Here is a 16,375-nt window from a genome sequence, read left to right on the forward strand (position 1 = left end):
ATGCAGAGATACTGATCAGTAGCACATATAAGTACAAAATACAGCCTGGCAATGAAAAAACAATTGAAAGCATTACTTGTGCTTTTAACCATTTCTGTAATTTAACTATGTATTGGATGTAGCCATGCATGTATTTACAGTGGCCTTGAGTATGTTGTTCAGTAACTAAAAGATACCAGGGTCATCTTGAGGAAGCAGTAACAAAATCAGACTGCAAGAAGCAAGTATACTATAAACATTGACCCTCTTTTATCTTCTCTTTCATTTTCATAGTATTCTATGTTTATTTGTTAGTATTTTTTCACATTTATCTTAGTATTATGTTGATTTAGTGACATGAAAATTACCAGCAAAAACCAGAAGGGGAAAATGGTATCATTAGTGAATATGAGCAGAACCAATGTAAATTTATATTCGTTCCACATTTTGTGGATTTAGAGCTTTTTAGTGAATATTTGAGAAACTGATTTAGGACAACTTATATTCATGATTTATAAATTTTTGTGAGTGTTTTGTGGTGTTCTGATGTAGTTCAATAATTCTGTTTTGTGCACACATATATATACATATTCATTTGCTTTTGTCATTCCTTCTTCCATATGTATTTGGGATGGTTCACTGCAATACACACCATTAAATTAGAAAAAGCAAAATAAAACCAGTAGCTCTAAATTTTGAAAAGGAACAAGAAAATAATTATACCCAAATCATACTTTACCTAGATAATTTAAATAAGTATTAAATTTAATTCTTCTCTTCCTGATTGACAAGGTAAAAAAGACAACAAAATTTTCATGTTTTGGTTAAAGAAAATGTAACATTGTTTCACAACAGTAAAAACAAGGTAATTTTTCACATTCATCCTTTCACAGAATAGTGCTGACATAATAAAAGTAATGGTCAGGGGCCTAAATGGTGTTGTTTTTTTAAAAAATAAATTTATTTATTTATTTATTTATTTATTTATTTATTTTTGGTTGTGTTGGGTCTTCGTTTATGTGCGAGGGCTTTCTCTAGTTGCGGCGAGCGGGGGCCACTCTTCATTGCCGTGCGCGGGCCTCTCACTATCGTGGCCTCTCTTGTTGCGGAGCACAGGCTCCAGACGCACAGGCTCAGTAGTTGTGGCTCACGGGCCCAGTTGCTCCGCAGCATGTGGGATCTTCCCAGACCAGGGCTCAAACCCGTGTCCCCTGCATTGGCAGGTGGATTCTCAACCACTGCACCACCAGGGAAGCCCCTAAATGGTGTTTTTACAAAAAATAAAATATAATTAAAAGCAAGAATATTATTCCTAAATGTCTTGACCTTTCCTTTTTTAAAATTTGTATTGGAGTATAGTTGATTTACAGTGTTGTGTTACTTTCTGCTGTACAGCAAAGTGAATCAGTTATACATATACACATATCCACTCTTTTTTAGATAAAAATCAAGGGTCTAATACCAAAACTTATAGATCAATAGCTTATCAAAAACTTATAGATCAATAGATCTATAAACTATGATCTATAGATCTATAAACTATGATCAAAACTTTGATCAATAGATCAAAAACTTATAGAATCAGTATTGTCATGAATCAGTCTGATGATTCTAATTTAACACAGGCCTGAACTTTTTTTTTTAGTAGAGAAATTATAGATGTCAGTTGTCTTAAGGAATGTTTAGAAATAATAATTATCTTAGCCTAACGTTTTCCTGGAACTTTTTATCTGCTCAAGAGATGAACAGAGTGAGAACCCAAAGTTCCTTTTCACAGCGTTTGGGACAGGCAACTTGGCATTGGGAATATCATATATGTACATTGTTAGGAATCCACAGTATTGACTATAAAATGGTTCACTGTGTCATCCCTGAAATTGAGTGGTCTTCGTCACTGTGGGCCAAGAAGGTTGACTCAGTGGCCTCCCACTAACTCAAAGAATTGGCTGCTGAGTGAAATTATTCAACATTGTTCATTTGATCATGTTTATTCATTTATTCAAAAATCATTTAGCATCTACAAAAGAGACAAAATCCCTGCACTTTTGGAATATTTAGTCTAGTGAGAGTGATAGATGAGAAAATGAAATACATAAGTAAACAAGAACATTTCAGATTGTCTGAGAAGGAAATAAATAAAGGGAAATAGAGAGCTATGGAGGATGTACACCAGATAAGGTAGACAGGCTTCCATGAAGAGGTGATGTCTGAAGAAAGACCTTACAGATGAGAAGAGCTTGGAAGGGTATTTGAGACAGAGGAGGTAATAAATGCCGAAGCCAAAGCCGTAGCCCAGGAAAACGTTTGGCATGAACGATGAATAATAAGCAGGCAAATCTTTCTCTAATGCAGTGAGGAAAGGAGAAAGTAACTAATTGGAGGAGAGTTTGGCCAGGATCTGATCACATAAGGTCATGAGGCTATGAATTTGTCTTTTATGCTAGAAACAGTTGGAAATGACTGAAGGATAAATATTTGAGAGACTGTTTTAGGACAACTTGTGTATGTGATTCATAAAATTCTGTAAGTGCTGTGTGATAACCTGGTGTAGTTTAACAACTCTCTTTTGTGCATATGTGTACATATTCATTTACTTCTGCGATTCCTTGTTCCACGTGAATTTGAGGTGGTTCAAATGTAGACATAAAGTTAAAAAGAAAAACTAAAATAAAACAATACCTCAAAGTTGTGGAAGTCCTCTCCTTCTTGTGAAATGGCAAGAGTAGGACCGGGTAGACCAGTTATTGAAATAGTGCTCTTGAAATAGTGCTAATAGAGGAATATGGTTTCATTCACTAAGACAGGACAGTGTGAGAGAAGTGTAGCTTTAGAGTTTATATTTTGGATATAAGTTTAAGATGATATGTCAGTCATCATGGACTTCATTATACTGAATAATATTTCACTGTTTCAGTGCAATACACTTTATCGTTACTAGCACTCTATTGAAGGAATATTTTTTAAATTTTGGTACCAGTTTTTTGATAGTATAAATAATGCAACAGTGGACATCCTTATACACATTGCTTCTTGAAATCTTTGAGGTAGATCTCTGAGGGAAATTACTAATAGTGAATTAGCTGGGTTAGTGTGTGCAACTTTTCAAATTTATCTAATTGTTCCCCAAATGGTTGAGTAATTTTACGGTCCAATTTAAAGAGGGTAAGAGTTCCCAGAACTGTTCTGACAGTTTTATGTAAGAGGATTGTGATTTCTTGGTCCAGTCTGACATATGATATGATATTGCAACCACACCATTTTACGTTTGAGTCATTTCCACCCTAAGCAAGCAAACACACTGGTAACCATTCCTCAACTTCAGCTACTGACCTTTATCTCCACTCTTCTTCAGAGCCAAGTGCTTAGAAAGGCTATCTTTACTGTCTCCATTAATTCAACTGCCACTCAATTATATGTTATTGCGTAAAGTGTTCGTGGTGTTTGTCATTTGCAATTTAATTTTTTAAAGCTTCAGTTTAAGTTAATTTTGGGGGCTTTAGAAGTGTTCACAGAAAATGTAATTTTTCTATAAGAAGCAAGAGTTCAAAAAACTTTCTCACGGTGTTTCATTTTTTTTTTACAGAAAATCCCCATATGGAATACCTTTTAGTATAATAGTTGGGTGCATTTGCCAACCTCTCCTCAGATTCTCAAATAATATGATATTCTATGCTGGTTACAGAAAATTTGCAGAGTCAATTCTGCATATGTTACTGGTTCTTAGTAAATAACTAGAGAGTAAGTAAATAAGATGCCCTACAAAATCATTACCTCAAAGGGAAGATGATAATATGGACTGTGACCTACAAAATTATTCCTAAAATGTAATTAACAGTCATCTACATTTTTTTAAAGAATTAAAAGTCTCAGTATTCTACTGAAACCATAGGCTTACTTACATTTTCACCTTAGATGTTGATCTGCCATACTGTATTCTCTTTGCTTGTTTTCCTGTAGTATCCTTTATAATTCTCTTTTTCTATTGAGGGTCTCAAATTACACTGAAAATAGAGTGCATAACAGATGGAATCTGGAAATTTCCCATGATGTTGGTTGCTACTGAGCCTGATGTGGATGGTGTCATTGACATTGAAGGGGATGGTTTATTTAAAGGATCTACTGTTGACTTCAGGCTGACAAGTCAGACAAGGTAATATATCAAACAAAAGTATGTAACTGGTTTTGTGAATGCAATTTATGCTGAACTGGGAAACAGAATTTAAGATGGAAAATTCTATTACGTCATCTTTTTCTGGTTAAGCCAGAGCATTATTGCTTCTATGAATCAAAGCTTTATATATTTCATATTTTTTATTTAAAACGTGGAAAATCGAATCTACAAAGTGAAGACCAAAAAACAATAAGAAAAAGTAAATAGACACTGAAATTTAGAATAATACTTCTATTTGTTTTTCAAAGGATGTTTTAATGTATTTTTTCAAAGATAGATGGGATGTTTCTAGTAAATTTTAACAGTTTTGGGTTTTTAAGTGGTTTAATTAAGTAGAGATGATTAGGCAACCTATATTGATTCCATTTTCTGTATTATTCTGCTCAACCATAGCTATCTTTGTTATACTTGTGATAACGTAGGCAGCATGACAATACTTTTACCTATCTCACGTGTAAAATATATTTTTACAGCTTCTTTTGAGGTATAACGTACTTTCCATAAAATTCACCTATTGTAAGTGTGCATTTCAATATTTTTTGAAAGTGAATAGAATTGCAATCATAGCCACATTCTAGGTTTAGAACTCTTCCATCTGCCCCCAAATTTCCTTCAAGCCCCTTTGCAGTCAACCCCCACTCCCACCCCCAGTCTCAGGCAACCAGTGATTTGCTTTCTGTCTCTACAACCTTGCCTTTTCTGGATATGTTATATAAATAAAATCACCCAGTATGTAGTGTCTTTTTTAAACTGTTTTTAAGCAGTTTAGGTTTCCAACAAAATTGAGAGGAAGGCATAGAGATTTCTCATTTACCTCCTGCCCCCATACATGTGTAGCCTCCCCCATTATCAACATCACTCACAAGAATGGTACATTTTTTAATAAGGATAGACCTTTGTTGACACATATAATCATCCAAAGTCCGTAGTTTGCAATAAGGCTCACCATTGGTGTTGTACATTCTATGGGTTTGGACAAAAGTATGATGTCATATATGTATCATTATAGTATCACACAGAGTGTTTTCACTGCACTAAAAGTCCTCTGTGCTCTCCCTATTCATCTCTCTTACTCCACCCTTGGAAACCACTGATCTTTCTGTTGTCTCCATAGTTTTGTCTTTTACAGAATGTCATATAATTGGAATCATACAGTATGTAGCCTTTTCAGATTGGCTCCTTTTACTTAGCAATATGCAATCAAGGTTTACCCATGTCTTTTCGTGGCTTGATAGCCCATTTCTTTTTAGCATTGAATAATATTCCACTATCTGGATGTATCAGTTTATTTGTCCATTCACCTACTGAAGGACATCTTGCTTGCTCCTAAGTTTTGGCAATTATGATTAAAGATGATATAAACATCTGAGTGCAGGTTTTATTGTAGATATAAGTTTTCAAGTCTTTTGAGTAAATACCAAGGAGCACAATTGCTGGATCCTACAGTAAGAGTATATTTGGTTTTGTCAGAAATTGCCAAACTGTCTTCCAAAGTAGCTGTACCGTTTTGCCCTCCCACCAATAATAAATGAGAGTTCCTATTGCTCCACATCCTTGCTGGCGCTGGATGGTATCGGTGTTCTTGCTTTTGGCCATTCTAATAGAAGTATAGTGGTACCTCATTGTAGTTTTAGTTTGCATTTCCCTGTTGACATATGGTATGATGCGTCTTTTCAAATGCTTGCTTGCCATGTGTATATCTTCCTTGGTAAGGTGTCCAATAAGATATTTTGCACATTTTTAATTGGGTTGTTTTCTTGTTTTGAGTTTTAAGGGCTCTTTGTATGTTTTGGATAACAGTCCTTTATCAGTTGTGTCTTTTGCAGGTACATTCTCCCAGTCTGTGGCTTGTCTTCTAATTCTCTTGATACTGTCCTTCTTTTAATGAAGTCCAGGTTATCAGTTATTTGTTTCATGCTGTGTGTCCTTGCTATTGTATCCAATAGGACATCACCATACCCAGAGTCATCTAAGTTTTCTCTTATGTTATCATGTTATCTTCTAGGAGTTTTATACTTTTGTGTTTTACACTTAGGTTTATGGTCCATTTTAAGTTAATTTTTGTGAGGCCTGTAAGGTATGTGTCTACATTCTATTTTTTTTTGCATGTGGATGTCCAGTTATTCCAACACCATTTGTTAAAGAGACTGTCTTTGCTCCATTGTATTGCCTTTGCCCCTTCATCAAAGATCAGTTGACTGTATTTATATGGGTCTATTTCTGGGCTTTCTATTATGTTTAATTGATCTATTCTTTAACAAATACCATCCTATCTTAATTACAGTAGCTTTATAGTAAGTCTTCAGGTCAGATAGTATTAGTACTCCAACTTTGTGTTTTTTCTTCAATACTGAGCTGGCTATTCTGAGGCTTTTGCCTCTCTGTATAATCCATTTGTTGATATCCATAAAATAACTGCCTGGGATTTTGACTGGGATTGCATAGAATCTATAGGTCAAATTGAGAAGAACTGCCATGCTGACAATATTGAACCTTCCTATCCATGAGCATAGCATAGTTCCCCATATATTTATTTATTATTTACTTTCATTCATCAGAGTTTTATAGTTTTTCTCACATAGATCTTGTACATATTGCTAGATTTATACCTAAGTATTTTATTTTGAGGGATGCTAATGTAAATGATCTTGGTTTTTAATTCCAAATTTCACTTCTTCATTGTCGGTATACAGAAAGCAATTGAATTTTGTATGTTAATCTTGTATCCTGCAACCTTGCTATAATAGCCTATTAGTTCCAGTAGTTTTATTGTCGATTCTTTGGTAGTTTCTACATAGATGATCTGTCAACTGCAAATAAAGACACATTTATGTCTTCCTTCCCAGTCTATGTAACTTTCATTTCCTTTTCTTGCCTTACTGCATTAACAAGGATTTCCATACGATGCTGAAAAGGAGTGGTGAGAGGGGACATAGTTGCTTTTATGAGATCGTAGTGGCAAAGCTAGACGTTTCTCACCATTAAATATGATGTTAGCAGTAGGATTTTTGTAGATAGTTTTTATCAAGTTGAGCAAGTTCCCCTCTATTCCTAATTAACTGAGAGTTTTTATCATTGAGTGTTGGATTTTATCAAATGCTTTTTCTGTATCTATTGATATGACCATGTAATTTTTTTCTTTTTAAGTCTGTTGATATGATGGATTTCATTAACTGATTTTCAAATGTTGAACCAGCCCTGCATACCTGGGATAAATCATATTTGATCATGGTGTATAATTCTTTTTATACTTTTTTGGATTCAGTTTGCTAATATTTTGTTGAGTATATTTGCATCTGTGTTTATGTATGAACATGAGAGATATTGGTATGTAGTTTTCTTGTAGTGTCTTTGTCTGTTTTTTAGTATTAGAGTAATGCTAGACTCAAAAAATGAGTTAGGAAGTAATCCCCCTGCTTCTATCCTCTGAAAAAGATTGTAAAGAATTGGTATAATTTCTTCCTTAAATCTTTGGTAGAATTTGCCAGTGAACCCATTTGGACCTACTGCTTCTTGTTTGGGAAAGTTATTAATTATTGATTCAATTTCTTTAATAGTTGTAGGCCTATCCAGGTCATCTGTTTCTTCTTGTGTGAGTTTTGGCAGATTGTGTCTTTTTCCATGACTTAGTCCATTTCATCAAGGATATCATATTTGTTAGCAGAGACTTGTTCATTGTATTCCTGTATTATCTTTGTACTTACAAAGGGATCTATAGTGATGTCCCCTCTTTCATTTCTGATATTAGTAATTTGTGTCCTCTCTCTCATTTTTTTTACAGTTTGCCTGGCTACAAGCTTATCAGTTTTATTGAGTTTTCAGAGAACCAGCACATTGTTTCATTGATTTTTCTCTGTTGATTTCCTGTTTTCAATTTCATTTATTTCTGCTCTAATTCTTATTTATTTTCTTCTTTTTATTTTGGGTTTAATTTGCTCTCTTTTTCTTAAGTTTCCTAAGGTGGAAACTTAGATTATTCCTTTAAAATTTTTCTTCTTTTCTAATATATGCATTTAATGATATAAATTTCCCTCTAAGCATTGTTTTCACTGTATCCCACAAATTTTGTTGTGTTTTCATTTTCATTTTGATAAAAATATTCCTTAATTTCTCTTGAGATTTCTTCCTTGACCCATGTGTTATTTAGAACTATGTTGTTTATTTTCCACACATTTTGAGTTTTTCAAGTTATCTTTCTAGTTAAATTCCATTGTAGTCTGAGAGCAGACATTGTATGATTTCTATTCTTTTAAATTTGTTAAGGTGTGCTTTATAGCCCATAATGTAGTCTGTCTTGGTGAATATTCCATTTGAGCTTGAAAAAAATGTGAATTCTACTGTTTTTGGATGAAGTAGTCCACAGATGTGAATTATATCCAGTTAATTGATGGTGTTGTTGAGTGTAACTATGTCCTTACTAATTTTCTGCCCACTAGATCTGTCCTTTACTGGGAGAGGGGTGCTGAGGTCTCCAACTGTGACAGTGGATTTATTGATATCTCCTTGCAGTTTTATCAGCTTTTGCTTCAAAAGTTTGATGCTCTGTTGTTAGGTGCATACATGTTAAGATTTGTCATATCTTCTGGGAGAATTGACCCCTTTATCATTATGGCATGTGCTTCTTTATCCCTGATAACTTTCCTTGCTTTGAAGTCTGCTCTGTCATTCTTTTTCTGCCTTATGTGGTTTTAATTAAACATTTTATATGATTCAATTTCTCTCCTTTATTACGTTGTATTTCTTTTTTTTTTTTAACTGTTTTTAGTGTTTGCCCTAGAGTTTGTGATATATATTTACAAGTAATCCAAGTCCACTTTTAAATAACGCTGTATGCTTCACGGGTAGTGTGAGTATCTTATAATAACAAAATGATCCTATTTCTACCCCTGTCTCTTGTTTCATTGCTGACATTTATCTCTCTCTCTCTCTTTCTCTCTCTCTCACGCACGCACACACACACACATATACACACACACATCTATATGTATACATATATATGTATACATAAGCATACACACATGCACATATACAAGATGTATACATAAGCATGTATAATTGAATATATCGTTGCTATTATTATTTGAACAAACTGTTACCTGTTATATTAAGAATAAGAAAAATAAAGTTTTTATTTTATCTTCACTTATTCCTTTTTGCATGTTTTTCCTTTCTTCTTGTAGATTCAAGTTTCTGGACTATATTATTTCTCTTCTCTCTACAGAACTTTTAACATTTCTTGCATGGTAGGTCTACTGGCAACAAATTCTCTCAATTTTTGCTTGTCTGAGAAAGTCTATTTCTCCTTCATTTTTGAATGATATTTCCACAGGGTTCAAAATTCTAGGTTGGTGTTTATTTGTTTTGTTTATTTTTTCTGAAAACTTTAAATATTTCACTCTACTCTCTTGCTTGCATGGTTTCTGAGAAGTTTGATGTAATTTTTATCTTTGTTCCTCTTTATGTAAGTAAGGTGTTTTTTCCCCTCTGGATTCTTTCAACGTTTTTTCTGTATCTTTGATTTTCTGTAATTAGAAAGTGACATGCTTAGATATAGTTTGGTTTTTCGCATTTATCCTGCTTTGTGTTCTCTCAGCTTCCTGCATCTGTGGTTTGGTGTCTGTCATTGATTTGGGGAAATTCTCAATCATTATCGTTTTGAATATTTCTTCTGTTCTTTTCTCTCTTCCTTCTCTTTCTGCTATTCCCATTACATGTATGTTACACCTTTTGTAGTTGCCCCATAGTCCTTGGATATTCTGTTCCTTTTTTCACTCTTTGTTCTCTTTGCTTTTCAGTTTTCAAGGATCCTATTAATGTATCATCTGGTTCAGAGGTTATTTCCTTAACCATGTCTAGTCTACTAATAAGCCCATCAAGGGCAGTCTTCATTTTTGTTAGCGTTTTTATCTCAAGCGCTACTTTTTGGTTCTTTCCTAGGATTTCCTTCTTTTTGCTTATATTACAAACATTAAAAATGAAAAAAATACCTTGAGTATGTTTATTGTGCATGTGGCAAACAAGACCTTAAACCACAAGATTTTACTTTCAAATAATGAATAATATTTAGAGAATATTTAATATATCAATGACACTATTAATTATTTTTGTGGTCATAGGGCTAAATTTGTTTGGGTCAGGAAATGAGTAAAAATTATATTTTTGCCATTATTCTATAAAATTATCAGACTAGGTAACTTAGTCTTTAATATTAAAGATTTATTTCTGCACAACATGCCATAAGGGATTTCTGAGGATCTTATATGTAATGCAAAATGGACATTGTTAAGAGCAGGCCCTGTAATACAAGAAAGGGTAACAGATTATAGCCTGTGCCAGGAAATTCATGGAAGTTGTGTAGTGACTGGCTCATAAACAGGTACCCCATAAACATTAATTGAAGGAATAAGGTGGATTAAGAAGGAAAATATTGGAACAATATTTATGTCTTCATCTGCTTAGTATAACCATATAGAACATACGGAGAACAAGCAAAGTGTTATTTTTCCCTTAAGAAGACAGGAATCTATTGCATAACACCATTGGGATTTGGTATAAGTAGATAATATTGAAGCATTCATTTCTCATAGACTTTATTTTTAGAGCCATTCTTCAGGTATACATAAAAAATTGCACATAAAGTACAGAGAGTTCCCTTATACCCCCTTTCCCCAATCCCCAGCATTGATATGTTACACTTGTTACTATTGATGAACCCATATTAATATGTTATTAACTAAAGACCATAGCTTACATGTAGGGTTCACTCTTTGTGTTGTACAGTTCTATGGATTTCGACAAATGCATAATGACACGTATCCACAGTATGATACGAAATAGTTTCAACTGACCTAAAATTCCCCCGTCTTCCACCTATTCATTCCTCTCCACTCATCTCCACCCCCACTCACCCTCCTCTCAAACCCTTGGCAACCACTGACCTTTTTACTGACTCCGTGGTTTTGTCTTTTCCAGAATGTCATGTGGTTGGAATTACACAGTATGTACCCTTTTAAGACTGGCTTCTTTCACTTAACAATGTGCATTTAAGCCTCCTCCAAGTCTTTATTTTATGGCTTCATAGCTCATTTCTTTTTATAGCTGAATAATGGACATCTTGGTAGATTCCAATTTTTGACAAGTACGAAAAAAGTTGCTGTAAACATTTGTGTGCAGCATTTTGTGTAGACATACATTTTCAAATCATTTAGATAAATACCTAGGATTATAAATGCTGGATTGTATAGAAAGCCTATGCTTAGGTATATAAGAAACTGCCAAATTATCTTCCAAAGTGGCTATACCATTTTGCATACCTGCAACCAATGAATGAGAATTTTGTTGCTCTGAATTTTCACCTGCATTTAGCATTGTCAGGTTTGTTTTGTTTTGTTGTCATTGTAGCCATTCTAATAGTGGTATGTCATTGTTTTAATATGCAGTTTCCTAATGTCAAATGATACTGAGCACATGTGTCCTCACTTGCCACTTGTTTGTCTTCTTTGATGAAGAGTTTGTTAAGATCTTTTACCTATATTTTAATTGTATTGTTGGTTTTCTTTTTGCTGAGTTTTAAGCATTATTTGTAAATCTTTTATCAGATATTTGTTTTGAAAATATATCCTCCCAGTCTGTGGCTTGTCTTTTCATGCTCCTGACAATGGTATATATTTCCTCCCATTCCATAGGTTGCCTATTGATTTTGTTGATTGTTTCTTTTGCTGTGCAGAAGCTTTTGAGTTTTATGTAGTCCCACTTGTTTATTTTTTCTTTTGTTGTCTGTGCTTTTAGTGTCATATGCAAAAGAAATCATTACCAAGACCAACGTCAAGGAGCTTTTTCTCTATGTTTTCTTAAATTTAAGTCTTTCATCCGTTTTGAATTATTTTTTGTGAACATTGTGAGATAGGGCTCCAATTTAATTCTTTTGCATGTAATTATCCAGTTTTCCCAGCACTGCTTTTTAAAGAGACTGTCCTTTCCCTGTTGAGTGATTCTTGGCTCCCTTGTCAAATATTAGTTGATCATATATGTGAGAGCTTATTTCTGGGTTCTCAATTCTGTTCCATTACTCTATGTATCTATTTTTATGCCAGTACCATACTGTTTTAATTATTATAGCTTTGTAATATAGTTTGAAATCAGGAAGTGTTATCCCTCCAGCTTTGTCATTCTACTCAGGATTTCTTTAGCTATTTGGGGTCTTTTGTGGTTCCATATGAATTTTATGATTTTTTTTGGGGGGGGGGGATGCTCTTGGAATTTTGATTGGGATTGTGTGGAATCTAGATGACTCTGGGTAGTATGGACAGTTTGACAATATCAGTTCTTCTGATCTGTGAACACAGGTTATCTTTCCACTTATTTGTGCCTTTTTCTATTTCTTTCATCAGTGTCTTATATTTTTCAGCGTACAGGTCTTTCACCTCCTTGGCTAAATCTATTCCTAAGTACTTTATTGTTTTTTATGCTGTTATAATATGATTGTTTTCTTTATTTCTTTTGCAGATAGTTCATTGTTTTCTTATTGTATGGAAAGCCAACTGATTTTTGTATGTGGATTTTGTATCCTGCAATTTTACTGAATTCAGTTATTAGTTCTAGTAGTTTTTTTGTGGAATCTTTAGGATTTTCTATATATAAGATTATGTCATCTGCAAACAGACAGATTTTACTTCTTCCTTTATGATTTGGGTACCTTTTATTTAGTTTTCTTGCTTAATTGCTCTGGCTCAGACTTCCAGTACTATGTTGAATAGGAGCAGTGAGAGTGGGCACACTTGTCTTGTTCTTGATCTTAGAGGAAAAGCTTTCAACCTTTCAACGTTGAGTATAATATTAGTTGTGGGCTTGCCATATATGGTCTTTATTGTGTTGAGTCACATTCCTTCTAAATCCAGTTTGTTAAGAGTTTTTATCATGAAAGGATGTTCAATTTTGTCAAATGTTTTTTCTACATCTATTGAAATTATCATATGATTTTTATCTTTCACTCTATTAATGTGGTGTATCACATTTACTGATTTGCGTATGTTGAAAAATCTTTGTATCCCAGGGATAAATCCCACTTCATTGTGGTGTACGAGACTTTTAATGTACTATTGAATTGAGTTTCCTAGCATTTTATTGGGAATTTTTGCACCTATATTCATCAGGGATATTGGCTGGCAGTTTTCTTTTCTTGTAGTGTCCTTATCTGCCTTTGGCATGAGGGTATGGCTGACCTCATAAAATGAGTTTAGGAGTGTTTCCACCTCTTCACTTTTTTGGAGAGGTTTAAGAAGGATTGGCATTCATTCTTTGTAAAATACTTGGTAGAATTCACCAATGAAACCATCTGGTCCTGGGTTTTTTTTAATGGGAGGGTTTTGATTACTGATCCATTCTCCTTACTCATTGTGTTGCTGTCTTCTCATTTGAAGTAGTAGTCACCTCCTCTGATCTTTGCTGACTGTCTTCAGGAGATAAATACCTTCTTTCAGTCCTACTTGGGATTTCAAGGATTTCTCGGTCCTTTCCTCCGTGTATGCCTGCTCCACACTTCTTACTCCATCTCATGGCAGAATACTAAAGCTTGTATGCCTTCTCTTGATCCTGTCAAGCCAGTCCTAGTGCTGACAGCCTCCCTTTTGCTTTTCCTAGGGCAGTGCTGAATGTTCAACTTTGTGTTTCTTGCAAGCCCTCAGAGTTGGGCTCTGTGTTTCTGCAGATGCTCAGTAGCCATCTACAAAGCCTCTGTCTTGCTGCTCTTGGGAGCACACACCAGAAACCAGCCACAGGGATAGGGTATGTGCGGGTAGGACACCCAGAGTGCTGAGGGTGCCTGTAGGCCAGCTGGGGGAACTGCAGGCAAGAAGTTCCCATTGTCTAGTGGGTGGGCCTTCTTGATAGAGTCTGTGATACAGTTGGTAGGATCCATGTCCCTTTAATGCCCTCTAAGAGCCCTATCCTTTGCTCTTCCAGCCACTCCCTGGCTGGGTATTCACTTACATATTCTCACTTTCCTAAGTGGGAGAAATCACTGGCTGAGAAGTTCTCTCTGGGCATTGGGCTGTTGCACCCTGGGGGAGGGCTCACACTGGTAACGTGAAATTGTTTTTCTTACCCTATCTAGCCAATGTGTCCAGTTTGATTTTTTTTTTTTCTCCAATGGTGTGCTGGGACCTCTCTCCTCAACTCCTGGACTTCCACAAAGTCTCTCTTGTCTGTCCATGGGTAATTGTCTAAATCAGTGCTCTCCAGGGGTGATTCCAGGACTGTGGCCAAGAGGGGCTGGAGCTGGTTCACAGGCCACTTCAGGGTCTACAGCCAGGACTGAGGGCTGTATGCCTATTAACCTACACATGGATGTGTGCCTCCTCCTGGGTTCTTTGGCACATGGTGCTGGTGATAGAACCAAAGCCATATTGGGCTGTAGCTAAGTCCTCAGGGGTATGGAGCTGTTTCCTTGCCTGTGACCATAGCCACGGTCAGCAAGTCAGCCACCTGGGTGTGGGCCTGCATTATCAAAGTGGCTCCCCTCATTCTTAGACTGCACCAGAATTTCACAGTCTCCTACCTAGATCCCAAAGCTCCCACAAAGGTACTTTTGTCCATGGATGGATACCGAATTATTGTTGTTGTTGAGGATGTGAGTAAGGGACATCTTATTCAGTCATCTTGCTGATATTACTTCTATTTTGATCTTTATTATGTGGTTTCTTGAAGTGGGAGCCTAGATTATTGATTTGAGATCTTTCCTTTTTTTCTATTGTATTTTTTGTGATATATTTCCCTCTGGGTACTGCATTAGCTGCATTTCACAAATTTTGATATATTGTATTTTCATATTCATTCAGTTATAAATGTATTTTTTAAATTTCCTTTGAGAGTTCCCATTGACCCGTGGGTTATTTAGTATTGTTTAATTTACAAATATTTTGGAGGATTTCTGTTATCTTTCTATTACTGATTTTTAGTTTGATTCTCTTCTGGTCAGAGAACATACTCTATGAATTCAATCATTTTATATTTGTTGAAAAGAATGGATATTTTTCTTTTGTTGGATGGAATGTTCTGTACATATCTATTAGAGCCTGTTGGTTGATCATATTTTTCAATTCCTTTGTTTCCTTGCTGATTTTCTGTCCCATAGTTCTCTAAATTGATGAGAGAGGAGTGTTCAAATCCCAGGACATAATTATGCATTTATTTATTGCTCTTTTAAATTCTGTTTTTGCTACATATACTTTTGAAGTTCTGACATTTGGTACATGAACATACAAGATTCTTGTGTCATTTTTGGCATACTTACTCTTTGTCATTATATAATATCTCTTTTTGTCTGGTAAATGTATTTGCTTTGAAGTCTACTTAATCTGATATTTATATAATCACTCCTGCTTTACTCCTGCTTTTTATTTTTTTTATTACTTTAAAAAAAATTTTTTAAATTAATTTATTTGTGGCTGTGTTGGGTCTTCGTTGCTGCATGAGGGCTCTTCTCTAGTTGTAACGAGCAGGGGCTACTCTTTGTCACGGTGCATGGGCTTCTCACTGCGGTGGTTTCTCTTGTTGTGGAGCACGTACTCCTGCTTTTTAAAAAATGAATATTTGCATGGTATAATGTTTTTCATGCTTTTATTTTCAGTCTACCTATATCACTAAATTTGAAGTATATTTCTTGTAGACAGCGTATAATTTGATCATCCTTTTTAATTCCCTTTGCCAGTCTCTTAACTTCCATTGGTGTGCATTTACATCACTAACATCTAAAGTAATGATTGATATATTAGGTTTATTTATGCAATTTTATTATTCATTTTGTTAGTTCATTTTGTTTCTTTCATCTGTTTTCCTTTTCTTGCCTTGTATTGGTAACCTGAACTGATTTTAGAATCCATTGTTATTTATCTATAGTATTTTTAAAAGTATATATCACTGTATAGTTTGTTTTTAATAGTTGCTGTATGCAACATATTCATATGCAACATATCACGGTCTACTGCTATAGACATTTTGCTACCTCAAGATAAGTGTGGAAACTTCATTTCCATTGGTTCCTTTACTCCCCCCACTTTCTAAATATAAAGTCACAACATATATTGATCACCATGTCTGATGATGTTATAATCTTTGCTTTAGTTGTAAAATATAAAAACTCATGAAAAGGATAGTTCATTATACCTGCCCCTGTTTTTACCCATTCCATTGTTTTTCTTTCCTCCTGAAGTCCCAGCCTCCTCCGAT

General features: G+C 34.8%; 1 protein-coding gene across 1 annotated transcript in view; it reads left to right on the plus strand.

The window, feature by feature from the left end:
* CFAP47 (cilia and flagella associated protein 47) overlaps window positions 1-16,375 on the plus strand; it is a 460,447-nt gene that overhangs the window by 412,682 nt on the left and 31,390 nt on the right. The window contains 1 exon segment of the mRNA XM_068532596.1: window positions 3,967-4,129. Within this exon segment, the coding sequence (XP_068388697.1) occupies window positions 3,967-4,129 (163 nt within the window).

Source organism: Eschrichtius robustus, chromosome X (genome assembly GCF_028021215.1).
Source record: "Eschrichtius robustus isolate mEscRob2 chromosome X, mEscRob2.pri, whole genome shotgun sequence".
In the NCBI taxonomy this organism is placed as follows: domain Eukaryota; kingdom Metazoa; phylum Chordata; class Mammalia; order Artiodactyla; family Eschrichtiidae; genus Eschrichtius; species Eschrichtius robustus.